The sequence below is a fragment of the Rattus norvegicus genome, chromosome 7 (genome assembly GCF_036323735.1).
Source record: "Rattus norvegicus strain BN/NHsdMcwi chromosome 7, GRCr8, whole genome shotgun sequence".
NCBI lineage: Eukaryota > Metazoa > Chordata > Mammalia > Rodentia > Muridae > Rattus > Rattus norvegicus.
The window spans coordinates 109,223,269-109,249,081 of record NC_086025.1 but is presented as its reverse complement, the minus strand read 5'-3'; the positions used below and the strand labels follow the sequence as shown (position 1 = coordinate 109,249,081).

Here is a 25,813-nt window from a genome sequence, read left to right as displayed (position 1 = left end):
ATACACACACACACACACACACACACACACACACACACACACACTGGGCAAATATGTTCTAATTTTGATAACATCTAGCCTTTAGCTACTAAATCAATTGTCAGTATAAACAAACAACAAAGTAGCCGGGGCGTGGTAAAGCTATCTTCCTGAGATTGTCTCAGTCCGGTGCTGCCTAAGGGTGTGGTTTACTCGCTGTTTATTTCCCTTAAGTCCCCAGGTTCCCAGGAAACACCAGACAAGGTGAAGGTGGTCTTCAATGGACATGGGGAGGGGTCTCTGTTAGGCCATACCTCAAGACCCCAAGAGCAGGGCATGAAAGAGACAACAGCTGTGTGCTCTCCTGGGGACAACAGCCGAGGTGGGAGCTGTGTGGAAACTCCAGAAGGACAGGAAGAAAAATAAAGAGAAGAAATCTGAAGAGGAAGAGAATAAAGGAGTTCAGAAGATGCCGCATCAGGAACAGTCAGTCACCGGCTTCAAGAACAGCAGTGCCTCTAGGCCAGACCCAGGAGCCAGGAAGGCTGGGTCTGGAGAGGAGCAGGAACCACTGGGGAGGAGGTGCCTGATGTGGGTGACCTGAAGAGGCCAGGAGAGAAGAAAATGGCAGGTCAGGTGGGAACACAGAGCTGGGAGACTGGAGTCAGTGTTGAGAGAGAAGAAAGGGACGGTGGTGGTGTGGTGGGGGAAGACCACAGGAGGGGGAACTGGAAAAGCAAACCCTGGAGGGGAATGTACAGCCTGCCCAGCACACATGTGCTGTGAGAGTGAGCTTGTTGGGGGCTGCCCAACACACGGCTTACGGAACCATGGCACAGGTGCAGCTAAGAGTCTTAAAGAGATTACAGTAAGACAGGCAATGCAGGGGAAGAGTGGCAAAGAGATTGGCCAGAATACACAAGCCAGGAGATGCTGGGGAGCTTTGAAGGGAAGCAGAGAAAAAGCAACATGGGAGGGGGATGTGGATGTCGAGGAAGCAGTAAGAGCAGATGGCCAACTTCGAGACAGTGGTGGGGGCAGTTTTCTGTTCCATGGATGGTTGGAGAGGTCTGAGTGGAAATTCAGAAGAGCCTCGCTTGAAGTGAAGCTATGTGTATGCATTCACGTGCACATAATGTGTGTGTGTGGTGGAGGAGTGCTCATGTATCTATTAGAGCGTGTGTGTGTGTGTGTGTGTGTGTGTGTGTGTGTGTGGTGTGTGTGTGTGTGTGTCTGTGTGTGCGCGTGCGTGTATGTGCAAATGAAGACCAGACGACAACCTCAGGTGTCAATCAACCTACTGGAACTCTCTAATTGGCTAGGCTGACTGGCCATCAAGACCCAGGGATCTACCTGTCTGGAGTTACAAGTGTGTGTCACCCCATCTTGCTCTTTTTTTTTCTTTTTCTTAAAAAAAAAGATTTATCCATTTATTTATTCTATATAAGTACACTCTAACTTTCTTCAGAAACACCAGAAGAGGGCATCAGATCTCATTAAAGATAGTGGTGAGCCACCATGTGGTTGGTGGAATTTGAACTCAGGACCTCTGGAAGAGCAGTCAGTGCTCCCAACCACTGAACCCTCCAGCCCCCATCTTACTTTTCAACATGGTTGCTAGGGTTCAAACTCAGGCTCTCATGCTGGTGCAGCAAGTGCTTACTGGCTGAGCCATCTCTCCAGCTGTTGCAGTGGAGTTTTGTGCTGTGGGTTTCAGGGTTGCCAGGGAGAGAGGTGGTTAAGTCTCCGAGCATGTATCTGTCTGCCTCTCCCTGATCAGACTTTATGAAAAGGTGCTGGAGGAGGCTTAGATTCAGAGAAATTAAACTTGTCTAGTAAACAGCAGATGGTGACCTCCCACAGACAGACACGAGCCATCGTAACCCATCAAGTTGAGGAGAGTGATGTGAAAAGGCTTGTATGTTCCTCACAGTGGTTGCATTGAGTTTGTATTGAAGTCAAATGTCCCCACTTATCCTGAACTGTGGCTCCTGCACAATGAAGGATGCTCCCCAACTGAGACAACCCTGGTCTTCAAGGGGACAAGGGTCCAGGGAAGGCAGCTACAGACCTGGAATGCCTGAAACACTTCCCAGAGTCTTGCTGGTCTGTTGGTCATACTTAGCAAACTTTTTGTAGTGCTGGCTGTGTCCAGCAGGGGGCCCATTAGCCTCTCCCCGCCTCTGTTCCTGCCTTGGGCCGCTAGATGTCAGTAGGAATCCAGTGAGTTGGTAGCTGTGGGCGGGACCTACAGGGTAGGCTAGCTCTTTCCTGCCGGTCTCCGCCTCATTCTTACCTTTCCTGTTCATCACATTCTTTTAGGCCTGTGTGCGGTTTTAATAGAAATACGAACGCTGCCTGCGGCTGGTTTGGGGAGCAGCAGGCCACTGATTAGGAGTTTTTGTTGTTGGTACAAATGTCTTGAGATTGTTGAAAGGGGGAGCCTATGGTTTATGACGCTGGTTTCTTGGCGGCGGGCCTAGGCAACAGCAGTCTTTACAGGACTTCCAGTGCTGTTGGTCAGTCGCCCAGGGTTAGTTGCTTTGGGCAGGGCAGCTGGTGCCTGCAACTACGTTCCCATGGAGGTGCGGACACTTGAAGTTTTGCCACTTAGGTGGGTAGATGGGGCCTCTAACTATGTGGGTCTACTCATGACTTCTTCAGGCTGCGGGGCAGGTAGAAGCGCTGGGAGAGTAGCACTATTTGGCCTAGGCTGGGGAAGCGGTCCCAAGGCGGGCAGGGCTGGGCGGGACTCTGGGAAGAGTGGGGCGGGGCTCTGCCAGAAGGGAGTGGCTTCAGAAAGCGGGCTGAGCCCACGCACGACGCACACGCATGCTGCTGCTATGGCTCAGAGCTCTGTGCCGGCGTTTCCAGCATGTCCCCCGCCGCGTCCCCAGCCGCCAAGTGTCCCGGGGCTCGAAGGCGAGCAGAGCCGGGTAAGGCGGGTGGGCCGGAACTCAGGCGAGATAGGGCTCAGTGACCTGCCGAATCCTGCTCCTGCGCCGGGTCACACCAGACACGTTGGGAAATTCGGTCACCCATGGGATTGGGCCTGGGCCTCCAGGCTGCGGTGTTCGGTTTGGAGGAGGTTCCCCTTAGGGTGTGGTTCCCACATTCTCTGGTTGGTCTCAGGCCCACTCCATGATTCCTACACTCTTTGTCACGTGGTCTTAGCTTTCAGTACCTACCCCAGGTCACCAGCCTACCAGGCTGGATTTCCTAGGGGTTGGGATGGCTGTCCAGGCTGGGATTCTGTGTGAGATTCTGGCTTTTCTACCCCCCCCCCGCCCCCCGTATACTGAGGTTCCCGGAAGCACTCAGCCAGAGCTCTCGGTTGTGGGATTATTGGTAACAGCGCTTGGGGAGGGGGTATCCTAGTATGATCGCAAGAGTGGTGGGTGGGTTCACAGTGAAGACAGACCTTCCAGGTCAGCCTTTAGAGCTGGCCTGCTGACCTGCTTTTGATAGCAGATGCACAGCAGGACATCAGGGTAACTTGCCTGACACTCTTCTCCAGTGGGACAAAGGAATGTCACTATAAACAGCCTCAATCTCAGTGTCCTTGTCTGTGAAATAGGGATGGCCTTAGGATCCGCCTAGCAGTTTGGGTGATGAGCTTGACACTCGGTGTAGGTTCTGAGGTGCTTGTCCACGTTTTATGACATCGGGCTGGACTGAATGCTGGAGGAAAGTTGCCTGAGACATGTCATGAAACACTTCCGCATCCTGCCACTGAACTGTTCCCCACCTCGACCCATATAATAAGTGGAATGGGATTTGAACCCCTATCCCTGGGGAACCTTTGACCACCACCTTTCTCTCTTTCCCTCCTGCATGGTTCATGGGACACCCCTCACCCCACAAGCTACTTTGCCAGAGTTGCTGTGCTTATGAAGCCCAGCCCACTCCTTACTTTCTCAGGGCATACCTGGAATTGCTTTCTGGCTCAGGACCTGGTCCCTTGTCCCCTGACCTCCTCACCTATGCTCACTTTCCGTCGCTGTAGCTTCATTGCACCTGATCCCTTCTTTGCAGGAACAGCGGGAAAGGCCCTTAAAAAAAAAATGTCAGGCTGGAGAGATGGCTCAGTGGTTAGAGCACTGATTGTTCTTCCAGAGGTCCCGAGTTCAATTCCCAGCAACCACATGGTGTCTCACAACCATTTGTAATGAGATCTGATACCCTCTTCTGGTGCATTTGAAGACAGTTACAGTGTACTTATATATAATAAATAAATCTTTAAAAAAAAAGAAAAAATTTTCAAAGCAGATGTGATAGTATATACTTATAATCCCAGCACTTAGGAGGCTGAGGCAAGAGTGATACAAGTTTGAGGTTAGTTTTGGCTATACAGCCTCGACAACAAAAACAAAACGCTCTTCACTTTCCTGATCCTTGTCTTCCTCAAACTAGCAGGCTTCTTGCCCCTGGTTGGATACACAGTTGAGCTAACCAAGACCAACACAATGGCTGCCTGGGAAACCCACCCAAGCTTTAGGAATATTCATATCTCAGTCTGCCTCATTCCCTCCTGGCCGATGCTCTGCTGGGATTGCTCATGTGTCCGCTCTGATACCCGAGTCCTTACTGCTTCCTCCCATGCCCTGTCCTGTCCAGCATCTCAGCACCCAGCTTACCTCAGTGCCTGTGTCCCAGGACCTGGTGCAGTGCTGGCCTGGGGCAGGCTCAGATGAACAGGACAGTACAGTTAGGTTGTGGCCCCATGCTGGGCTGTGTCCTACAGGGTACAGAGTGGGGCTAGCCTGGGAAAGGGTGCCCTGTGTTGGCAGGATTGGAAGACAAACTGCAGGGACCTCGCAGGGAGCCAGCTAGGGCCTGCCGTGTTGGCGCCATGAGAGTTATGCCACACCCAATGGAGTCCCTTCTTCAGAAGCACCTGAGGTGCCCTGCCTCTCTGCTTTCCTGTGCATTAGTCATGACTGCCATCTTTCTGGCTGCTCATCCCCCTGTTCCTCACAGGCAGGACTACCTATGCTATCCACACTCTTAGCTGCCAGGTGTGATGGCTACACCTGCGAAGAGATTTCAGAGGGATGAAGCTGGGGATTCCTTGAGCCTCAGAAAAGGGCACCACCCCCTTTCTACTCATCTGGGACCCCTGAGGCTGTACCCTGGCAGATAACACACTGGAGTATGGCAGCTTTTGCCCCCCCTCCCCCACCTTTTCAGGCATTGCCTTCATCCTAGGTAAAGCATAGGCCAAGGGTGAAACCCACAAGCAGAAGACTCGAGGGCCTGTGGCCTGGTGTGGTGAGTGCCGTGCTCCACGTAGGTGCTCTCCTGTCTTTTCAGGTGGGGAGAGACGAGCAAGAGCAGTGTGAAGTGGAAGCAACTGGAGCACAAGGGTCCGTGCTTCGCCCCAGCCTATGAGCCCCTTCCTGATGGAGTACGTTTCTTCTATGATGGTGAGGATGAGGGGGCGGGGTGTGCTCCTGCGATCGGGCTGCCTGCGTGCTTTGGGCTGATTTTCTCTACATAGTCCGTATGTGGAGAAGATCGCTGATCTTCCCAGCATAGGGTACAAAGTCCTCTTACCTCCCTAGGGCTCAGAAGTCCCTGGCAGACTGGCTGATAGCAGGGGTCAACCCTGGAGTCCCCCAGAAACTGTGTGTGTGTGTGTATATGTGTGCACACCCGCATGTGTGTGTGTGTGCATATGCATGTGTGTGTGTGCATGTGCATGTGTGCGTGTGTGTGTGTGTGAGCGTGTATATGTGTGTGTATGGTGTGTGTGTGTGTGTGGTGTGTGTGGTGCGTGTATGTGTGTGTGCGGTGTGTGTGTGCATGTGTGCGTGTGTGTGTGAGCGTGTATATGTGTGTGTATGGTGTGTGTGTGTGTGTGTGCATGTGTGTGTATGCATGTGCATGTGTGCGTGTGTGTGTGTGTATGTGTGGTGTGTGGTGCGTGTATGTGTGTGGTGTGTACACATCTACACACATTGACCAAGCTGCTACAAGGAAGGAGAGACATGGATTTGTGCTTCAGGGCCACAGATTATACCCAGACTTGCCCAAGTTTGTGTGAGCTGCTTTGGCCTCCCAGGCTCTCCCCTGTCCACTCCTGGTGGGAGGTGGTGGAGGTACAGTGTGTGAGGTTTATGTCCTGGGCCAGTTTGTTTGTTCGTCGTTTTTGGCATTTTAGACGAGGTCTCACTCTGTAGCCCTGACTGGCCTGAAACCCTTGATACAGTCCACACCGACCTTGAACTCATAGATATGCACCTGCCTCTGTCTCCCGAGTGCTGGGGTTAAAGGTGTGAGCTACCCTACCTGGCCTGGTTTGTTTGTTTCTTTCTCTTTTTTTTACATTTTAAATTTTAAATTTTTATTTTTTGAGACAGGGTTTCTCTGTGTAGCCCTGGCTGTCCCGGAACTCATTGCGTAGACCAGGCTGGCCTCAAACTTACTTGTCTTTGCCTTATTGTGTACATAGGTGCCCACCACACACACCTATGATGCGGTCTCTGGCGCATGTGCCATGGTGCACTGTGGAGGTCAGAGGACATCTTTGTGGAATCAGTTTTCTTTTTTTCCATGTATTCTATGTGGGTTCCAGAACAGAAGGATCAGGTTGTCATCTGGCAAGCCCGTTACCCACCCGAGTTCTGAAATTCTTGTCCTGAAACTCCTCAGACATTCCGTTGAGAGACTTCCCTCAGGAACAGCTTTGGCAGGCACCTGGTGTTCTGTCTAGGCTCCCGTGCACTGTCTGCCACAGTGACCTTTACATGAAATCACTGAGCATGGAGGGGGTTAACCTATAGGGTCCACATTTCCCCCACCGTGGCACGTCGACTTTTATTTTGTCCCTGTACTTTTCTATGTGGAAATTCATGTTTTCGAATTGCACATGTTAGGGCCAAGGGTATAGCTGCACGAGGCCTTGGGCTCATCCCCAGAACTGCAATAAAATAAAAATGTTTTTTTTTTAATGTGGGGTTTGTTTTTTGGACCATCAAGATGGTTCAGTGAGGAAAGACACTTATCACCTCAGCCTGGTGACCACGTCTGATCCCTGGGACTCACATAAAGAAGGAAGGAGAGAATGCACTCCATAAATCTGACTTCCACAGGCAGGCCATGGTGTGTGTAGTGTTCCTAACCCCAGTGTGCGGTGTGTAACAATGAACTGTGTGTGTTGCTTTTCCACATATACAAACTCCGTAGCAAAGTAGTGAATGGCTGGGGCTGCTACAAACCCAGAGTGGTGTTCCTGGGGTTGTGTGGCCATTACCTCATCCAGGGGCTGGTCATTTTTAACTTGGGGTGTGCACAGAGTGTCCTGTGTACTGAAGTGGGAGGTTGTGTCACCTGGATGGGGCCTGTGGCTGTCCCTCCCTCAAAGTGTGTGCTATCTACAGGCAAGCCAGTGAGGCTGAGCTTGGCAGCGGAGGAGGTTGCTACTTTCTATGGGAAAATGCTGCATCTCGAGTGTACGACCAAGGAAGTCTTCCGGAGGAACTTCTTCAGCGACTGGCAGAAGGTGTGTTTCTCAGTGGCCCCAGCAGCAGCCCTTTCAGTGGTCAGTGTTTGCCCAGCATGGCTGGATCCAAGATGGCAGTCTGTGCCCTGGGGGCTCCAATTAGAGTCTCCAGGTCTCAGAGTGGAAGGCTGGAGCAGTCTAGGGGCTGTTTTCTGCCCTATGAGTATAAGCACACAGTATGGAGGTGAGAGTATTGTGTGAGGTTTCTCTCTTCCTTTTACAAACATGGTTTGTGTGAGCCTGCTTTGATGCCCAGATCTTGCTCTCTAGCAACTCCGAGCCTCTGCCCGCAGCATCTCGCCAGTGGCCCACAGCATTCAGCATCTTTTCCTATACTGTTGGTCATTTGGATTTTTCTTTCTTTTTTTTTTCCAAGACAGGGTTTCTCTGTGTAGCCCTGTCTGTCCTAGAACTCCCTTTGTAGACCAGGCTGGCCTTGAACTCAGGGACCCACCTGCCTCTGCCTCCTGAGTGCTGGAATTAAAGGCGTGCACCACCACCTGTCTTGTCTCTTTGGTATGTGAGTGCATAAAAGAGACTTCTCGTTGTGTGGGTTGACCAAGAACAAGCCCAAATTTGAGTTCTCCACTTCTTTCCCTATGTCTTCTGCCTGTCTGGAGTTCGAGGTATGTGATCTGTCTGCTGTGCCTGTGCCTGTCCCTTAACAGAGTGCTTTGTTCTGTATTTATTGAGCAGTTACAAACAAAACACATCATTCTAGGCCAAGGCATGTCAGAATGTTTAGCTTAAGGTTAAAGCGATACGTTGGATTGTAGAAGCTAAAGTTTGAGAAATCCATGGTAAGGTATTCTTTTAAAGGCAGGTTAAACAAACAGACTGAGCACACGGTAAGACATCAGGCTAAGTACATAGATGTGTTTTAAAATGTGTGTGGGTATTTTGCCTTCATGCACAGGTGTGTGCACCACACGCCTGCCTAGCAGGTCCCCTGGAACTGGAGATGGAGACAGTTGTAGGCTGCTGTGTGGATGCTGGGACTTGAACCCAGATCCTCTAGAGGAGCAGCCAGTGCTCTTACCCACTGAGCCACCACTCCAGCCCCGAGTCCATACATGTCTTAAATGATTTCAGGGCACGTTCTTAACTTGGTTCAAACCTTCGAAAGCAAGAGGGATTTTCAGAAAAAGACATTATCACATATGATGGTTGGCTTGCATGTATGTCCGTGCACCACGTGTGCGTCTGCTGTCTGAAGAGGCCAGAGGAGGGCTTTGGTCACGCCGAGGCTGGAGGTACAGGCATTTGTGAGCCACCTGCCATGGGTGCTGGGGACTCAGGTCCAGCTCTTAGCTCTTTAGTCCTGTTTATTTGTTATGTAGCTGAGACTGACCATGAGAGTCCGCCCTCCACCGCTTCCCAAGAGCTAAGACTATAGGCACGAGCTGTCACAGCTTTCTCCCTACTACAGTTTTAATCAGAAATATGACTTGCCAAAATTTTGGCTTCTAGATTCATTTTTTTAAAGATCTGTTTATTTTTATTTGTGTGTGTATTTTGCATATGTGTGTTTTGCCTGCCGGTGTGCATATATGCGTACATGCGTGCAGTTGTGTGCACGTGCGCGAGCGCTTGTGCCATGTCCATGCTCGGTGCCTGAGGATTCCCTGGAACCGGAGTGACAGATGGTTTGTGAGTCATCGTGTAGGTGCCGGGAATTAAACTTGGGTCCTCTGCAGGTACAACCAGTGCTCTTGACCACTGAGCCATCTCACCAGCCTCCATTTTTATTTTTGTTAGTGTTCTTGGGGGTTTTGACGGGAAAGCTGGTGCTTACTCTTCATAATGAATGGTGTTGTTGCTGTTATGTCGGAGAAATCTTTGCCTCACCAAAGGTCACAAAGCTATTTCTCCTTTGTGTTTCCTAGGATATTCACTGTTGTTGGTTTTTACGTTTAGCGTGTGTATGCATTTAGGTGTAGCATTGAGGGTGACCTACAGGTTGTGGTTTAAGCTAAGGCTGAGTTGACGTTCTCAGGCCTGGATCCCTGGCTGGCCAGCACCAGGGGTGGGGACGGATGCAAGACTCTGTCCTTGATCCTGTCTCTCACTGTGAGTCTCACCACCTGCTGCCTTGAAAAGCATCCAGGGACACGGTGGAGCTAGCCCTCCAGTGCGTGCTCCCTTCCCATCTGGCGTTCCTTAGTTATTAATACAGTGGGCAAAGGTGGGCCGTTCTGCTCTCAGTGTCTCCAAGCGGGCAGGGAAGGGCCCAATCCAGGCGACCAGAGGATGGCTGACAGATCATAGCTGTGCCTGTGCAGGCTGGGTCCTGTCTCTCGATGCTCTCCTCTGAGCTCTGCTTTGCAGAAAAGAGGTGGGTTGTCCCTGTGCTGGACCTCACTGTGTCCTCACGCCCATTGCAGATGGCTGGGAGCTGGGACCTGATGCAGGGCTGTGGCTTCTGTGGTGAGGAATCGGAGGGAGAAAACCAGCTGCCAAGATTCCCCTACCCACCCACCCCCTTTCTGTGTCTGCATCCGTGTCTCTTCACACTTTGATTTTGCACACTCACGACCAGCATGCTAACAATGTGTTTCTCTCACTTAGCATCTTACTGTATGTTTTTTTTAATATTGCAATGGAATCATCAAATTGTGTTCTGCTGTGATTTCAACCATTCTCTCAAAAACTCTTCCCTGGGATGGAACGACTTTCGAATCAGTGGTTAGAGGTGGTACTGGGGGGATGGAGAGATGGCTCAGGGTCTAGCTTTCCCTGAGTTAAGATCCTAGCACCCACGTTCAGGTTGCTTACAGCTAGATTTCTGAATTCTGCAGGAATTACATGCACATACCTACCTCCTAACCCCCAGTTCAAGATAAAGATAAATCTTCATAAACCAGGTGGGGCCTCCTGGAGGTGTTCAGGCCGTGGTGGGCCCTGCCTGTCAGGTGGGGCTCCTGCCCTGTGAGAGTCCCGTGTTTGTGGGAGGGGATTAGCCAGGCTGTTACCTGGCTGTCTGCTCCCTCCGTGAGAGCAGAGATTGGGCCTTCTGCCAGATCAAGTGAAATGCTGACCTCCAGCTTCTAGGAGTGAAAAATGATGCAACCTCAGGTGTCCTGTTGGAGAAGTATTTATAGGCCTTTAATTTAAGTTTTAATATCCCGTGGAGTGAATCTGCTGTCGTTTATCCAATGTTTTATTGCTTTCTTCTTTGATTGTCCCTAGAGTGCAATTGTCATTGCACCAACGTGGATAATTTGCATAGGGCATAGGACGGGCTCTCCAAGTGGAGCTAGTGGGTCAGAGACTTAACCTCTTTCATTACTGAAATGTTAAATTATATTTAGGAAGAGGTATCCTTGGCTGTCTCTCAGCACCACTCTCTGGGTTCATTCTAGTAGAGTCCATTACTGTTGGCTGAAGACTGGAGCTGGTGTGGTTCTGTTACTGGGAGCCGGTCTGGGGCGGGCCACTCTGTCAGCAGACTCTTTGGCCACTGATGGCTGGGGCATGGGAGGCCTTGAGGAAGGATGTGGATTTAGGGGCTCACTTGGGGATTCATTCGGTTGTTTTCTGACGGAGTAAGGCTCAAGGTGTGAGTCAAGGCCACAAGCCAGAAGCTGAGACTACACATGCTCTCCTCTAAGCTGTCCCTGTTCATCCCGGGTCTACCTTGTCACCCATTCATGCTTTACCATGTGGCCAGGAGAGGGCTGTTTCCAGCTGAGGCCATGTGACTTATTCCCAGGGTTCCACTGTACACCTGGGCCTCCAGTACAGTGTTGGGTGTTGAGGGTGAATCCCGTGTTTGGTATGTTACAGTGCTCCTATGCAGTGGCCCCAAGCGTGGTCTCCCTATGCCATGAGGAGCACTGAGCATGTGTTGCTGGTTTTGGCACAGGAAATGACAGCTGAGGAGAGGAAGCTCATCACACACCTGGACAAGTGCGACTTCTCGGAGATCCATAGGCACTTCATGGAAAGAGCTGAGGCCCGCAGGACCCTTCCCAGGGAGCAGAAGCAGGTTGGCAGCGGGTTCTGGGAAACTTGGAGGTAGCTGGTAGGTGCACGCTCTGTGGGAGCCCATCACAGAGCCTTCCTCCCTGAGGTGGACCAGGTTCTGCGTGCTGTCATAATAGGTGCTGAGGAATTTCAAGTAATACCCCCTTTAAGTGAGTCTGGGATATAATCCCATTTTCCCGGAGGCACGTTTGAAAGTGTCACTCCATTTGAAAGGTCAGGGGTGTCAGAGGACCCAAGGGCAGGAATGTGGGGGGTGAGCTGGCCCTACTGTGCCTCTTTCTATGTCTCCCCTCTATTTAATGAGAGCCTGCCACATAGTTCTTCAGTTGACTAGTTCTTGGCTATCTTTGCAGGGGGGTTGAGGCGAGTCCAGAACCTGCCTCATTTCCTCCTACCTTGAAGGCTACTCCTCCTTCTGCTGAACTGGAGAGCTCTGTGCTTATGCCCTCCACACCTGCTGGAAAGCCAGGGGCTTGAGGCCTTCAGCAGCAGCAGCAGTAGCAGCAGAAGGGACCTCCGGTCAGTGCAGGGACTGGGTTCATTTTAGCTTCTTCTCTCCTAATGCCCACATATTGTTTTGACTCAGAAACTAAAAGAAGAGGCAGAGAAGCTTCAGCAGGAGTTTGGCTACTGTATTTTAGATGGCCACAGAGAGAAAATAGGCAATTTCAAGACGGAACCACCCGGCTTGTTCCGCGGCCGAGGCGACCATCCCAAGATGGGGATGTTGAAGAGGAGGGTCATGCCAGAGGATGTGGTCATTAACTGTAGCAGGTATGTGGGGGTCAGCCTGCTAGGCTCTCCTGGGTAAGCATTGGACTCTGGCTGGGTCTAGCCCAGGCTGCCTAATGAAGTGACTTTTGTCCTTAGCTCTTTTGGGGTGGGACCCTTCACTGGGTGGGTGACCGAAGACATTAGGTCTGTGTCCTGGGTCTTGTCACAGCTCTGGGTCAGCTGGGCTGGTGTCTCCATCAGTAAAACCTCTTGCCTTCTCAGCTGGGCTGAGGTTCCCCTACCAGGAGGGTCCCCTACATTTTAGCATTTGGCTTTCCAAATGGCTGGCATGTTGCATGTGGGCTTGCTGTATGCTGCTGGTGCTGTGTTGCTGTTACCCATTGTCTGTCATGTGTAACCTCCCAGCTTCAGTGACCCTGGGTGACATCTGTGCAGTAGCCACCTGGTGTGTAGTTGAGGCTTCAGAGCTCTCTGCGTAGAGTGTGCTGAGTGGCCACTCTGTCCATGCCCGTGTATGGGCCACTCTCTATGCATCAGTTCTGTCAGTGCTGTGAGTGTGCACGTTGGCTGTCTTGGTCTAGGGAGCTTAGAGCCAACTCCGAGGCCATATCTGCACAGTAGTGTGACCGCAGGCCACACGAAGGGAAGTTACCCAGAGTCGCTTATATTTGAGGGCCAGAGACTCGAAATTATAGCTACCCCTGTATTACCGCAGAGATTCCAAGATCCCAGAGCCCCCGGCTGGTCATCAGTGGAAAGAGGTCCGCTCGGATAACACAGTCATGTGGCTGGCTGCCTGGGTGGAGAACATCCAGAACTCCTTCAAGTACATCATACTGAACCCCAGCTCCAAGCCGAAGGTGAGAGCATGGCCTTCCTGGGAAGCCATGAGCCCCAGAGCACATGGGTCAGGCCCTCCCCTCTGTGCTATTCCAGAGTGGCAGGTGTGGGAGACTCCTCAGCCCTTCAGTTCAGCTTTTAGAGCTGTCAAAGCTGAGAGCAACTGGCCCCAGTGGCTGCAGTCTAATATGAATCTGAGTGGGGCTCGTAGTCATGTGATGGTTTGTATATGCTTGGCCCAGGGAGTGGCACTATCAGGAGGTGTGGCCCTGTTGGAGTAGGTGTGTCGCTGGATGTGGGCTTTAAGACCCTCATCCTAGCTGCCTGGAAGCCAGTCTTCTAGCAGCCTTCAGATGAAGATGTAGAACTCTCAGCTCCTCCTGCACCATGTCTGCCTGGATGCTGCCATGTTCCCACTTTGATGATAATGAACTGAACCTCTGAATCTACAAGCCAGCCCCAATTAAACGCTGTTCTTGTAAGAGTTGCCTCAGTCATGGTGTCGCAGCAGTAGACCCTGACTAAGACAGTCACTTCACATTTTCTCTGAGGCCAGGCTCTGCTGCCCTGACCCTCTCCAGTTAAACCTTCCTGGGGATGCCTGAGGTGGGGACATGTCCAGTCACCTGCTCCATACTCAATAGGAACATGTATTGTCTTTGCTTAGGGAGAGATGGATTGGCAGAAGTATGAGGTAGCACGACGCTTGAAGGGGGTTGTGGACAAGATCCGTGCTCAGTATCAGGCTGACTGGAAGTCACCAGAAATGAAGAAAAGGCAGCTGGCTGTAGCCCTTTATTTTATTGATAAGGTATATCATGGTATGGAGACCTCGAGGGTGGGCAGCCAGGACAATGGTGGCTTCTCCCTGGGGCTGGAGCCCCTATCAAATAGGTGTATGTGTGCTTTGTCTGATTGTGTGTGTGTGTGCACACGTGTGCATGTATGTGTGTGTGTGCACGCGCGCTCACGTGCACGTGCATGTGCATGTGTGTAGGGAGAGAGTTCATTCCTGTGTGTGTGTGTGTGTGTGTGTGTGTAGGGAGAGAGGTCATTCCTGTGTGTGTGTCACTGTATACATGAGTGCTGTGAGTGTGTTCCACTGCCACAGACCCCAGCCTTGACCTGTGTCTATCCTGGTCTAGCTGGCACTGCGAACAGGAAATGAGAAGGAAGAGGGTGAGACGGCCGACACCGTGGGCTGCTGTTCGCTCCGAGTGGAGCACGTCCGACTGCACACGCCCGCAGATGGCCAGGAGCATGTGGTAGAGCTGGACTTCTTGGGGAAGGATTCCATCCGTTATAAGAATCACGTGACGGTGGAGAAGCTTGTGAGTTCCCTCAGTGGCCGCACACACACACACACACACACACACACACACACACACTCTCTCTCTCTCTCTCTCTCTCTCACTCACACACTCACACTCTCACACACACACTCACACATACACACTCACACACGCATATGCACACTCTCTCTCACACACACTCACACACATACACACACACTCACATACACACACACTCTCACACACTCACACACACACAGACACACACACACTCACACATACTCACACACACTCTCACACACACACTCACACGCATACGCACACTCACACACACATACACACTCACACACACACTCACACACACTCACTCACACACACTCACACACATTCACTCACACACACACAAACACACCACACACACACTCTCTCACACACACACTCACACACGCATACACACACTCTCACACACACTCACACACATACACACTCACATACACACACACTCACACACACACTCACTCACACACACAGACACACACTCACACACTCTCACACACACACTCACACGCATACGCACACTCACACACACATACACACTCACACACACACTCACACACACTCACTCACACACACTCACACACATTCACTCACACACACACAAACACACCACACACACACTCTCTCACACACACACTCACACACGCATACACACACTCTCACACACACTCACACACATACACACTCACATACACACACACTCACACACACACTCACTCACACACACAGACACACACTCACACACACTCACACACACAGACACACTCACACACACACTTGCACATACTCACGCACTCTCACACACACACACTCACTCACACATACACACACTCTCACACACACACTCACACACATACATACACACACTCACATACACACACACTCACACACACACTCACTCACACACACAGACACACTCACACACACACTCGCACATACTCACACACTCTCTCACACACACACACACACTCACTCACACACACTCACACACAAACACACACCTATTATAAATGTTTGGATTAGGAGATATGAAGTCCAAGGTTTGGGTGCTGATTCTTTGGGAGCATGGGAAGAATCTGTTTCTTGCCTGTCCCTGCTTCCACTGTTGTGTGCCTGACTTGGCTTTGCCTCTTCCCTGCTGGCCTGGCTTCTGCCCCACGAGACTTGATGCAGCTGCTGGTTATGCTCTGCCTCTGCTGAACACAGCTGCCCCCGCCCCATCGTCTTACACAATGCCATCCTGATGGGCCTCTGTGCTCTGTGTGACCCCATCCTGACAGCTCCACCTGTGGCTGCCCTGTTTCTACAGAAGGTCACATTATAAGGTTCCAAAGGGGATTTGATCCCACCTTGGCAGGATGGGCAAGCTAAAACCAAGGAGAGGCCAGTGCAGTCTGGGCCATCTCTGGAAGTTGGCCTGACCAGGAAGAACTTCCAGGCTTCTCCTGAAAGTGAGCAGAGGAGAGAGATTGGTCTCCTGAGGCTCTGTGATGCTAGGTGCGTCTGATTTGATCACAAGTACAGCCCCCTGGGTCATCTGGGTAGAAGTCAGTGCTGCTGGTAGAAGAGGGAGCTAGGGTCAGCTGCCTGCTAAGGTCACTGAGTGGCTCTGTAGAGGCACAGATGGCCAGCTCCAGCTTTAACCACACGAGTGGATGTTAGCAGTGAGTGACCACGTGCAGGACAGTGTTGGGAGGCATGAGGTTCCAGTGGGTAGACCTGGTATCACCTCTTTCCAGGACTTGGTGTATGCACCCCTCTGTCCCTATTGATGTGCACGATGTGGTCTTTCCTGTCCTCGTGAGACATCCTTCCAGGAGTCTCAGTGTGGCTGTGAGTTATGCTCGTCTCCTCTTCAGGTGTTCCAGAACCTTCAGCACTTCATGGAAGACAAGGACCCTAGGGACGACCTCTTCGATGCACTGACTGTAAGCATGCGTCTACTTTCAAAGCCATGATGGTGTCTTAGAGCTTCTATGCTGTGAAGAGACACAATGACCACAGCTACTCTTATAAAGGACGACACTTAACTGTGTCTGGCTTATAGTTTAGAGGTTTGTTAAGTTCATTATCGTCCTGGTAGGAAGTATGGCAGCGTGCAGGCAGACATGGTGCTGGAGAAGGAACAGAATGTTCTGTATCTGGGTTCACGGCCAGCGGGAAGTAAACAGTGAACCACTGAACCTAGACTCAAGCTTCCAGACCTCAAAGCCCACCCTCTAGTGACTCACTTCCTCCACCAAGGCCACACCTCCTAATCGCACCACTGGCTAAAGGCCTTTACAGGCCATTTCTATTCAGACTACCACGCATGGGTGCTAGGGGTCCTGGAAAGGAGTAGGGATTCAAGTCTAGCTTGTCTTGGTCCCCAGTGTGTTCTCTGTTCTGACCCAGCAGCTAAAGCAGCCTTCCTTACCCTCTCCCCCAGAAGCCAAGGCTACCCTGTGAAACTGGCGTCTCCATGACTCCTTTCTCCTCTCTGTACCCAGACTTCCAGCCTGAACAAGCACTTGCAGGACTTGATGGAGGGGCTGACAGCCAAGGTGTTTCGGACCTACAATGCCTCCATCACTCTGCAGGAGCAGCTGCGGGTGCTGACCCGTGGTGAGTAGGTCTTTGACCCTGGTGCACCTTGGCTTGTCCTAGGCATGAGCTGAGGTAAGACTGGACACAGCTGCCTATTGGTAGAAGAATGCTTAAGGTCAATCCCAGAGTGGGAGTGACCTCACAGGCCCCCAGCTGGGAGGTGCCCTGTTTCCTGCTCCACCCCTTCTAGCTGCTGTCCCTGGTCTGCAGTCTGTCCTTACCCTTCCTCCTCTAGGTAGGGCCTTGCCTCTCTTCCTCAGTTACTTTGGAGGTTCCTAACAGACCTCTGCACCCCACCACTCATGACCTCTTTGTACCCCCAAACCCTCTCCTTTACTTCCATGCAAGGACCTTTGTCTCCCTCCACTGTCTTCAGATGCTCAGCGGTGGCAGAACCTGCCCAACGTCTGCTCCTTCGCTTCTCCCAGCGCAGAAAGGCATGAAGGCCAGTGCCCACCACTTATGCCACACTGCTGCCTAAGTAGGGTTTTCTCAAGGAGACATTGTGACACATGGGCTCAGGAATTCTGGTCGGGGCAGGGTGAAGACTCGTCATTAAGTGTTGATTTCGGGCTTTTCCCCTACTTAATTCATACAGCCAATACGGCTGACCTGGGGCCAGTGAGCTGTGTGGCTCTGAAGACGTCTCATGCATCAGGGCAGGCCTGCAGGGAGGGAGCCCTTTTTAGAGGAACTTACCATAGGAAGGCAGAAGCTGGGGCAGCTAGTAGACTATCCTTCAGGCCCAGCCTTTAAGAAAAGAACCGCAGGGTCCTGTTTCCAGGTGTGGTTTTGTAAATCTTGTAAGAATGGCCAACTGGCCTTAGAAGTCTTTAGGTGGGAGCTAGTCTGAGAGCAGTGACCATGCAGATGGGTGACTCTGGAACCTGAAACTGAGCCTCAGTCTCTCAGGGTGAGCTGGTGAGAGCCTTGCTCTGTAAAGCTGTGGTATACGGGGCCTCAGGGTTGTTAATCATGGGTTCTTGTGAGGATCCTGGACTTCATGAGCTCAGTCAGCACTGCCTTTCCTTTCCTTGGGCTCTGGGGCTTCCAGATTATCCTATCCCAGAAGGAAATGGCTGGGCCTAGGATGGCTCTGGGGCCCCTGACTCTGCCCCAATAGGACGTAGTCAAGCCTCCCACAGGATGGTGAGGACTCAGTGCCACCATTTACTATGGCTAAACCCAGTTGGCCCTGGCTTGTGAGACATCTTAGGTCATTGACTTCTTCCTTGGGATTTTGTGTCATAGGAGGGACATTTATAACATGCTCAGAAAGAATCCTTTTACGGCCAAGGCTGTGGCCCAGCGACAACACTTGCCTAGCATGTCCAGGCCCTGATCTCCGTTGCCAGTGTCACCAAAGAATGGGAGGGAGGAAGGGAGGCTCAGAGCAGGTGGCAGCAGAGTGACAGCTGTCATTGTCTTTGCTCAGCTGAAGACAGCCTAACCTGCAAAGTCTTAGCTTACAACCGGGCAAACCGGGCTGTGGCGGTCCTCTGTAACCATCAGAGAGCAATTCCTAAGACCTTCGAGGAGTCCATGCAGACACTGCAGAAAAAGGTGGGATGTTACCTGCGGTGAGTGACGCCTACTGGCTGCTGCCCTCTCTTCTGGGGCATTTCATGGAGGGCAGGGATGCAGACTGGGTATAGTGCTCTAGGAGGCTGAGGCTGGGGACTTAGAATCACACGGGGCTATGTCCTGGGCAGCCATGGGAGGAACCAGCTTGACTGCCTCTCATTTCCCTGCTAGGACACAGCCAGTGTTCTAGTTTACGAAGGAGCAGTGGGGATGCTGGATCAGTTTGTGGCTGGTGCGGGTGGTACCATTGGGCCCTAGATGTCTCTTGTTCTCACTCTGTGAAAATTAGCTCAACCAATGGCTCGAAACTGTTCCTGGTCAGCCCCATGAGATTTCATGGGGCCTTCTTCCAGGCTGCTCTGTCACCTGAGTTGTTTCAGAATATAAGGCCAGGACACGGGTGGAATAGTTCACCTAGCATTTGTGAGGCTCTGGAGTCTGCTAACCACCCCCCCCCCCCCAAAAAAAAGAGAATGTTGGGCCAACAGCTTCGGACAGAAGTCCTCAGGACAAGTCTGGGCGGGGATGGAAACAGCCATGCAAGCGTTTGTTTCTTCACAGATTGAGACAAAGAAGGCACAGGTGGCTGAGGCACAGGTGGAGCTGCAGAAGGCAGAGACTGACCTTAGAATGAGAGGGGACAGCAAGTCCAAAAGGTATGTGTGGGGCTGCTGCCCTGAACACCTGGGGCCCAGCCTGGGTCCGTCTGGGTGTGGTCAGCCTTGGCCTTAAGATTCTCCTTAGCTAATGTTGTGACCTTTGAGAGCTTCACTATTCATACACTGAAGTAATATGATGACAGAGCCGTGCGAGGCGCAGCCATGCGAGGCGCAGCCGTGGCCTCTGATGCAGTGCTCCCAGGCTCCTATGGCTCTTTCTGGGTTTCGTTTTGAGCCGTTGGTTGAACTAATTTTCACGGCACACATTTTACCCTTTCAAAGCGCCCAGTTCTGCTGGGCACAGTGACACCCTTTAAGTATTCAGGGAGGCAGAAACAGGCAGATCTCTATGAGTTCAAATCCAGTGTAGTCTATATAGTAGGTTCCAAGCCAGCCCAGGCTACATAGAGGGACCCTGTCTCAGAAAACGATCAAAACCAAGCAAACAAGAAAAGAAAACAAATACACGGTTCTGAGAGATATGTGGGCTGTTTCATAGAGAGATCCTGTATCCTGCAGCATCCCCTCCCATCCCCCAGCCTCAGCCTCGGCCTGCCTCATGTCTCCTCAGGCTTCTCTGCAGCTGTGCTGGGCTTGTGGGCGCGGCTGCCTGGCCCGGTGAGCCCACTGGGTCTTGTTTCTCTTCTGTCACTTCTGTCTGTGTTGTGCCTAACACTTTCTTTGGCTCCACACTAGTTCTCGGTTCATCTTGAATTCACTTTTGTCTGGGGTCTGAGGGTCCAGCCTCACTCTTGTGCCTACCAGACTCTCTGGCACTGTGTGCTAAAAAAAAAACCCCTTTCTGTCCTTACCAAATGCAGTCGGCACCTGTGTTGGAAATTGGTTGTTTGCAGGTGTGGGGTTCATTTATGGGTTTTGGTTTTGTCTGTTGATCTGGGTCCTGTGTCAGCCCCAGTCCATCCTGCTGGCTGAGTGTGGGGATGAGACCTCCAACTTTTTTCTTTTTCTGTTTGAGACAAAGTCTCATAGTGTGCCTAGGCTGGTCTTGAACTCATAGTCCTGCCTTAGCCTCCCGAGGACTGGGATTACAGGCATGTACCATCGAGCTCCTAACTCTGTCTTTCTCTTAAAGATTGTTTTGGCTACATGGTGACACTTGAAATCCACACCCCTACCCACGCACTTAGGGGTGGTGTTGGGCTTGCTGGCTTGTTTGATTCGAAGTACCGAATCGCAACACAATCTAAGCACCTCTAATCCTAGCCCTGGGGGTAGAGGAGCAGGAGTGGCAGGAGTCTGGATCATTTCAGCTATATAGCAAACTCAGGGCCGTCCTGGGTTACATGAGAGTCTATGTTTAAAAGAAAAATCCATGTAATTTAAACTGAGTCTTCCTTAACCTCTCAGCGAACATTTCTATTTTTTCGAGGAAAAGCGAAGGATCGTGTTTTCATGCAGGTGTAAATAGGCTTCTTAGCTCATATTTGGATTACTCATGGCTAGTTCTGTTAGGAGTTCCCTGGTCCACCTTGGGTCCTGTGATAACAGGCCGCAGGCTCAGTGTGCACTGTGCTCATGACTGAGATTGACCACAGCGGAGCGGAGTGGGCAGAGCACCTGGGTGGAGGCCAGCATCTGTGGGAGCCCCTCTCTGAGGCTGCCATGGTACCTTGAGGTTGTCACTTGGTGCTGTCCCTTCCACATTTCACAGCTGTCACCCCCACACTGCTATCCCCCACCCCCATACTGGATTCACATTTACATTCAGTGAACACATCCCCACAGATACTCAGTTTCCCATCCAGAGGCCACATCTGGACAGGAACATTTTCACAGATGGGACTTTAAACTCCCAGGCAGGCTGTGTCCTGGGTGAAACCAAGTGTAAGAGGGCTGCCCTGCCAGGGAGTTACTCCTGATCACTCCATGGCCAGTCCCATTTGGAGCAAATCGTGTCTGACAACCACACTGCCTCCCCAGGGGAAGGCAGGATGTAATCAGGCTCTTTGTCACAGGCTGCAAACTGCTCCTGCAGGGGGCTGACATCAGCATTGAGTCCTCCAGGGCTGAGTCCCATCTGGTGTGCCTTGTGCTGAGGCAGCAGTTATAGGACCCATGTGCCAGGAACGGACACAGGCTGCCACTCCCGATTTCCCATGGTGGCTAGCGTTAGGCTCCCAGCCGGCAGGCAGCATAGCGTCTCAGCTTAGGACTCCAGAAGGGTACCCAAAGTTGGTAGAGCTGCCAGGGTAGGCAGTGCCAGGTTGAGGTCAGGACCAGGACCAATCCGGAGATCTGTGAATTCAGGATCCCAGAGAGGTGGCCTTTTGCACCGCAACGTGTTAGAGTCAGACTTGACCTGCTCAGAAAAGGGCTATCAGTCCAGAGTCCCCAGCCTTTGGTTGCCAGGGGGCCCAGCCCCAGAGCTCACTAGCAACCCAGCTCTCCTTCAGAGCCCTGGGTGGATCCTCCCCTGGTCTGTCTCCTCCCAAAGCTTCCGGGAGGCAAAACCATGGTCAGGCCACTTAGGAAGGCTTTCAGACCTTACCACTCAGGACTCCAATGCTCTCACCCGCTACAGAAGCAGCTATGGCCTTTAACACTGCCCCCCGCCACCCATCTGTGCACCTTTTATGGTGCTGAGCCCTCTGTATTCATGACTGTGAAGACCAAGTGTTCAGCCGTGCACCAGTTTCACTCGTGTGCCTAGACGTAGGGTCTTTCACCCCTCCTTTTACTTGTTTTGTTTTGTTGGGGGCTGGGGAATATTGAGACAAAGTCTAACTGTATAGCCCTGGCTGACCTGGAACTTGCTATGCGGTCCAGGCCAGCTTTGAACTCACAGAGATCTGACTGCCTCTGCCTTCTGAGTGCTGGGGTGAAAGGTATGTGCCATCATACCCGGTCCCCCCAACCCAGGTGATCTTGACACTTTTTTTTAGTTATGTATTTATTTTTATGTGTATGGAAGTTTTGCTTCATGTATGTATGTCTGTGCACAGAATGCCCAAGGAGACCAGAGGGGGCATTAGCTCCTCTGGGACTGATCGTGAGCTGCCTCACGTGCTCTGGGAAGAGTCTGAGCTTCTGGAAGAGCAGCCCGTGCTCCTCTTGTCTGTAGCCCCCTTTCCCCTGTGTTCATGCTTGGAACCCAGGCTCCAGGGGCACAGAGGAGCGTGGGCCACCATGCTCTGTCCTTTCTTTTTCTGTAGGACTTCCATCATGTTTCAGAGTCACCACTGTCATTTCCCCAGGGGCACATCTGGGTTGATGGCCGAGGGTGCAGCCTATGCTGGAGCTAAGCATGCAGCAAAGGAGGTGGGATCAGCGAGGGGAAAATTTCACAGGGGCAGAAAAATGTCTGACTACTCGGGCTCCTTGTTGATTCATTCCCTTTATTCTTGGCACCACAAATGGGTGACACTCGAGGGACCGCATATGCGAGACACCTGTGTCTGGAAAGTTTCTGAGCCCCCACTACAAGCCAAGGCCCAGACTTTAGGAAGGAAAGCCAGGCTCGGCATGAACTGTGCTGTCTGTCTGTGCAATGAGCTGAGCCTAAGGAGCAAGAATAGCAGGAACCCTCGGGAGAGACTAATTCCAGGCACCTCCCAGAGAATAGCCTGTCCAATGGGCTGTCCTGGGGGTAGCTAGCCACGCCTAGCTGTGGTGACTTTCACCACCCTGAGTGACCACCCTCACTTACAGAAGCAGCTGGGGGTCGGTTTGCCTCGTTCCCTGCTCTTGTGAGTGGTTGCTTTGGCCGGAGTGTGTGCAGTGGTTAGTCACCGCCCATGCACGCAGAGTTGCTCAGTTATTCCTGTCTGGCATGGAGGCCTCATGCTTCCTTTCCCTGACTTGGCTAGACCTCGCAGAGCAGAGTTAACAGCCGGCAGTGGTCACTGTCTTGCATCCACCCTGAGAGGCAAAGCTTTCAGTTTCCGTCATCAGCATGATGGCCACTGTGTGCTTTCATAGCTTCTCTCGGGATTTGCAGAGTTGTGTGTGTGCACACGTGCGACCGTGATGGGTGCTGGGGATTGGCCAGTGTTCTTTCTGAGATGATGGTGGGGTTTGTCCATTTAGACCCATGCACGGCACCATTCCCGCGGCTGTGATCTCTGCTCTTTATCTCATGTGGGTGGAATCTGGCTTCTGTTCCGTTGCAGCTTCTCTTCTGTTTCCAGAAGGATGTCTTTGTTCTGGTTCGATCCAAGTAGTGCTGGCTTCATAAAATGGGGGGGGGGCATGTTTCCCTCCTCTCTTGGAGGCCTGGTGGTGGTTCTGTAGGCGTTTGGTGGGCTGCTCCGGTGGTGCCCTTATGAGGCCTTTGCTTTGGGAGAAGTTTTTAGTGATCAGTTTGGACTCTGCTTGACATCTATCTGTGTGTCCTTCTCGAGTCAGTGGGTTCTGTTCTTCTGGGGGTACAGTCAGTGATAAGACTTTGTGTCCAGATATCCATGGCACCCCCCACTCCTTTGTGCTTCTGGACTGTCCTTGAGCACTCCTGATCACATGACTGTGGTTCTTAAGGGCTGAAGTTTTCTCCTTGCGACAAGCTTCCTGAGGTGCAGAGCTCTGTCTTTTCACAGTGGCTTGCTGCAGATGTCCGACCAGAGGGCATTCAGTGAGGCGTGCAGCTGTCACAGCACAGCTGCCACGAAATGTCCCATGTGTCACCAGAAATGTTCTGCAGGGCATGAGTCTTCCTGCCTCCTTCCCTGCATATGGTGGCCCACAGGTTACACTTGGCCTCCTGGCCTTTCTGCTTGTGCTCTTGACAGTGACTTGGTGGCTGCTGGAGAGTGGCTGTCACTGAGCAGGTGGTTGCCATGGCTCCTGCTGCAAGTGCAGAGTGTTCCAGGCTTGTGTAGCACATTCCTACGCATGTCCATTCTTCCACAGTTGTGTTTGATGCACCGGTTCCTAGGGTTGGGATCAGAGGCAGGATCATTAGCAGGTTGCCATGGGCTGGTAAGAAGTGTAAGCGGGGGTTGGGGATTTAGCTCAGTGGTAGAGCACTTGCCTAGCAAGCGCAAGGCCCTGGGTTCCGTCCTCAGCTCCGAAATAAGAAATCTGTCTAGGTAGGGCTGGAGAGATGGCTCAGTGGTTAAGAGCACTGACTGCTCTTCCAGAGGTCCTGAGTTCAAATCCCAGCAACCACATGGTGGCTTATAACCATCTGTAATGAGATCTGATGCTCTCTTCTGGTGTGTCTGAAGACAGCGACAGTGTACTTATATAATAAATAAATAAATCTTAAAAAAAAAAGAAGGGTGTAAGGGGGACCTTTTTTAAAATTTTATTTTCTTTAATAAGTCTTTATTTATTTATTTGTTTATCATTTTATGTCTATGTTTTACCTGCTTGTATGTCTGTGCACCATGTGAGTGCCTGGTGGCCGAGGAGGTCAAAGGAGAGCATGGAATCCCCTGGGACTGGAGTTACACAGTTCTGAATTGCCATGTGGGTGCTAGAGATTGAACTCAGGTTGTCTGGAAGAGCAGCCAGTGCTTTTAGCTGCTGAGCCAGCTCTCCAGCCCCATTTATTTCTTTAAGAAGACAGAAACAAGGGCTGAACATCTTCTCTAGTCACAGAGTCTAGTTCCTGTCGCCTGTTCCTAGCCTTGCCTGCCGCTCCCTCCATCTGTGGAGCCAGCAGCCTCCCTGGGTATGGTGTGGATTGGCCTTGGCACTGACGCCCTCTGGACTTCTCCCTTTACGCCTAGAGAAGGCTAACGAGGCCATTGGCAGGAGGGAGGTGAAGGTGGGGCAGAGGAGTGGCGACCAGGGCCTGCTCTCAGATCAGGCATAGGCATCCCTCTTCCAACAGTTTCCTTCAGAAGCAGCAGCGGCTGCTGAAGCTGGAGGAGCAGCTGGCTCGACTGTGCACGAAGGCCACAGACAAGGAGGAGAATAAGCAAGTGGCCCTGGGCACCGCCAAGCTCAACTACCTGGACCCCCGGATCAGCATTGCATGGTGTGTAGGCCTGAGGCCACTGTGCCTGTGTGTGACCCGAGGGCTCTAGGGGGCCCAAGTACAGTCCCATAGGTGCCCGTCCTGTACCTGGCCCTGTGCTAGACACCACTTCTTGTGACAGGGACCACCTAACTGGATGTCCCTGATGACTCATTCCTGAGTCTGAGTCCTCTGGTCTTTAGACCTCTGTCCTCTGAGCTTTGGGGTGGCTGGGACTGTCAGTATCCTGTGGGCACTAAATCATAGAAGTGTGTGGTCTGCACACTGGGGATTGGGGGTATCAGTGGCTATCTAGGCCATACCAGGGATGTCTTGATAACCTGGGGAGGGGATACATTTGGTCGTGGTGCCTGGAGAGCAGGTCTGGATGGCACAGGGTATCTTGGTCACCCTGACGTGCGAGGCCACCACCTCTTTCCACACCTTGGCCTCTAGGGCAGGAGTCAGAGCATCTGTTGTTACCTACAGGTGTAAGAGATTTGGTGTGCCCGTAGAGAAGATCTACAACAAGACCCAGAGAGAGAGGTTTGCTTGGGCCTTCAACCAGGCAGGTGAAGACTTTGAATTTTAAGTAGCCTCTTTGCCACTGGAACTTTCTTACTGTGAAGCAATATTGTGGTTTTCTATAATAAAATGCTGGGGGAAGGCG

The 25,813-nt window shown here is 51.8% G+C and overlaps 1 protein-coding gene across 5 annotated transcripts; it reads left to right on the top strand.

The window, feature by feature from the left end:
• The first annotated feature begins 226 nt into the window (after positions 1-226).
• Positions 227-25,813, top strand: Top1mt (DNA topoisomerase I mitochondrial). Of its 5 annotated transcripts, none has more exons than XM_039078807.2 (14): positions 227-610; positions 5,293-5,386; positions 7,362-7,483; positions 11,349-11,471; positions 12,057-12,244; positions 12,921-13,065; positions 13,713-13,856; positions 14,191-14,376; positions 16,254-16,322; positions 16,884-16,998; positions 18,416-18,543; positions 19,126-19,220; positions 25,018-25,164; positions 25,633-25,813. In XM_039078807.2, exons 3-14 carry the CDS (start codon positions 7,418-7,420, stop codon positions 25,733-25,735), a joined length of 1,509 nt encoding a protein of 502 aa, XP_038934735.1. In that variant the 5' UTR covers positions 227-610; positions 5,293-5,386; positions 7,362-7,417; the 3' UTR covers positions 25,736-25,813. The 5 variants fall into 5 exon arrangements, with proteins under 5 accessions (XP_038934735.1, XP_017450252.1, XP_006241846.1 ...); XM_017594763.3 differs by having other exon boundaries at positions 228-610; positions 5,293-5,405; XM_006241784.5 differs by lacking the exon at positions 227-610 and adding an exon at positions 916-2,593 and having other exon boundaries at positions 5,293-5,405.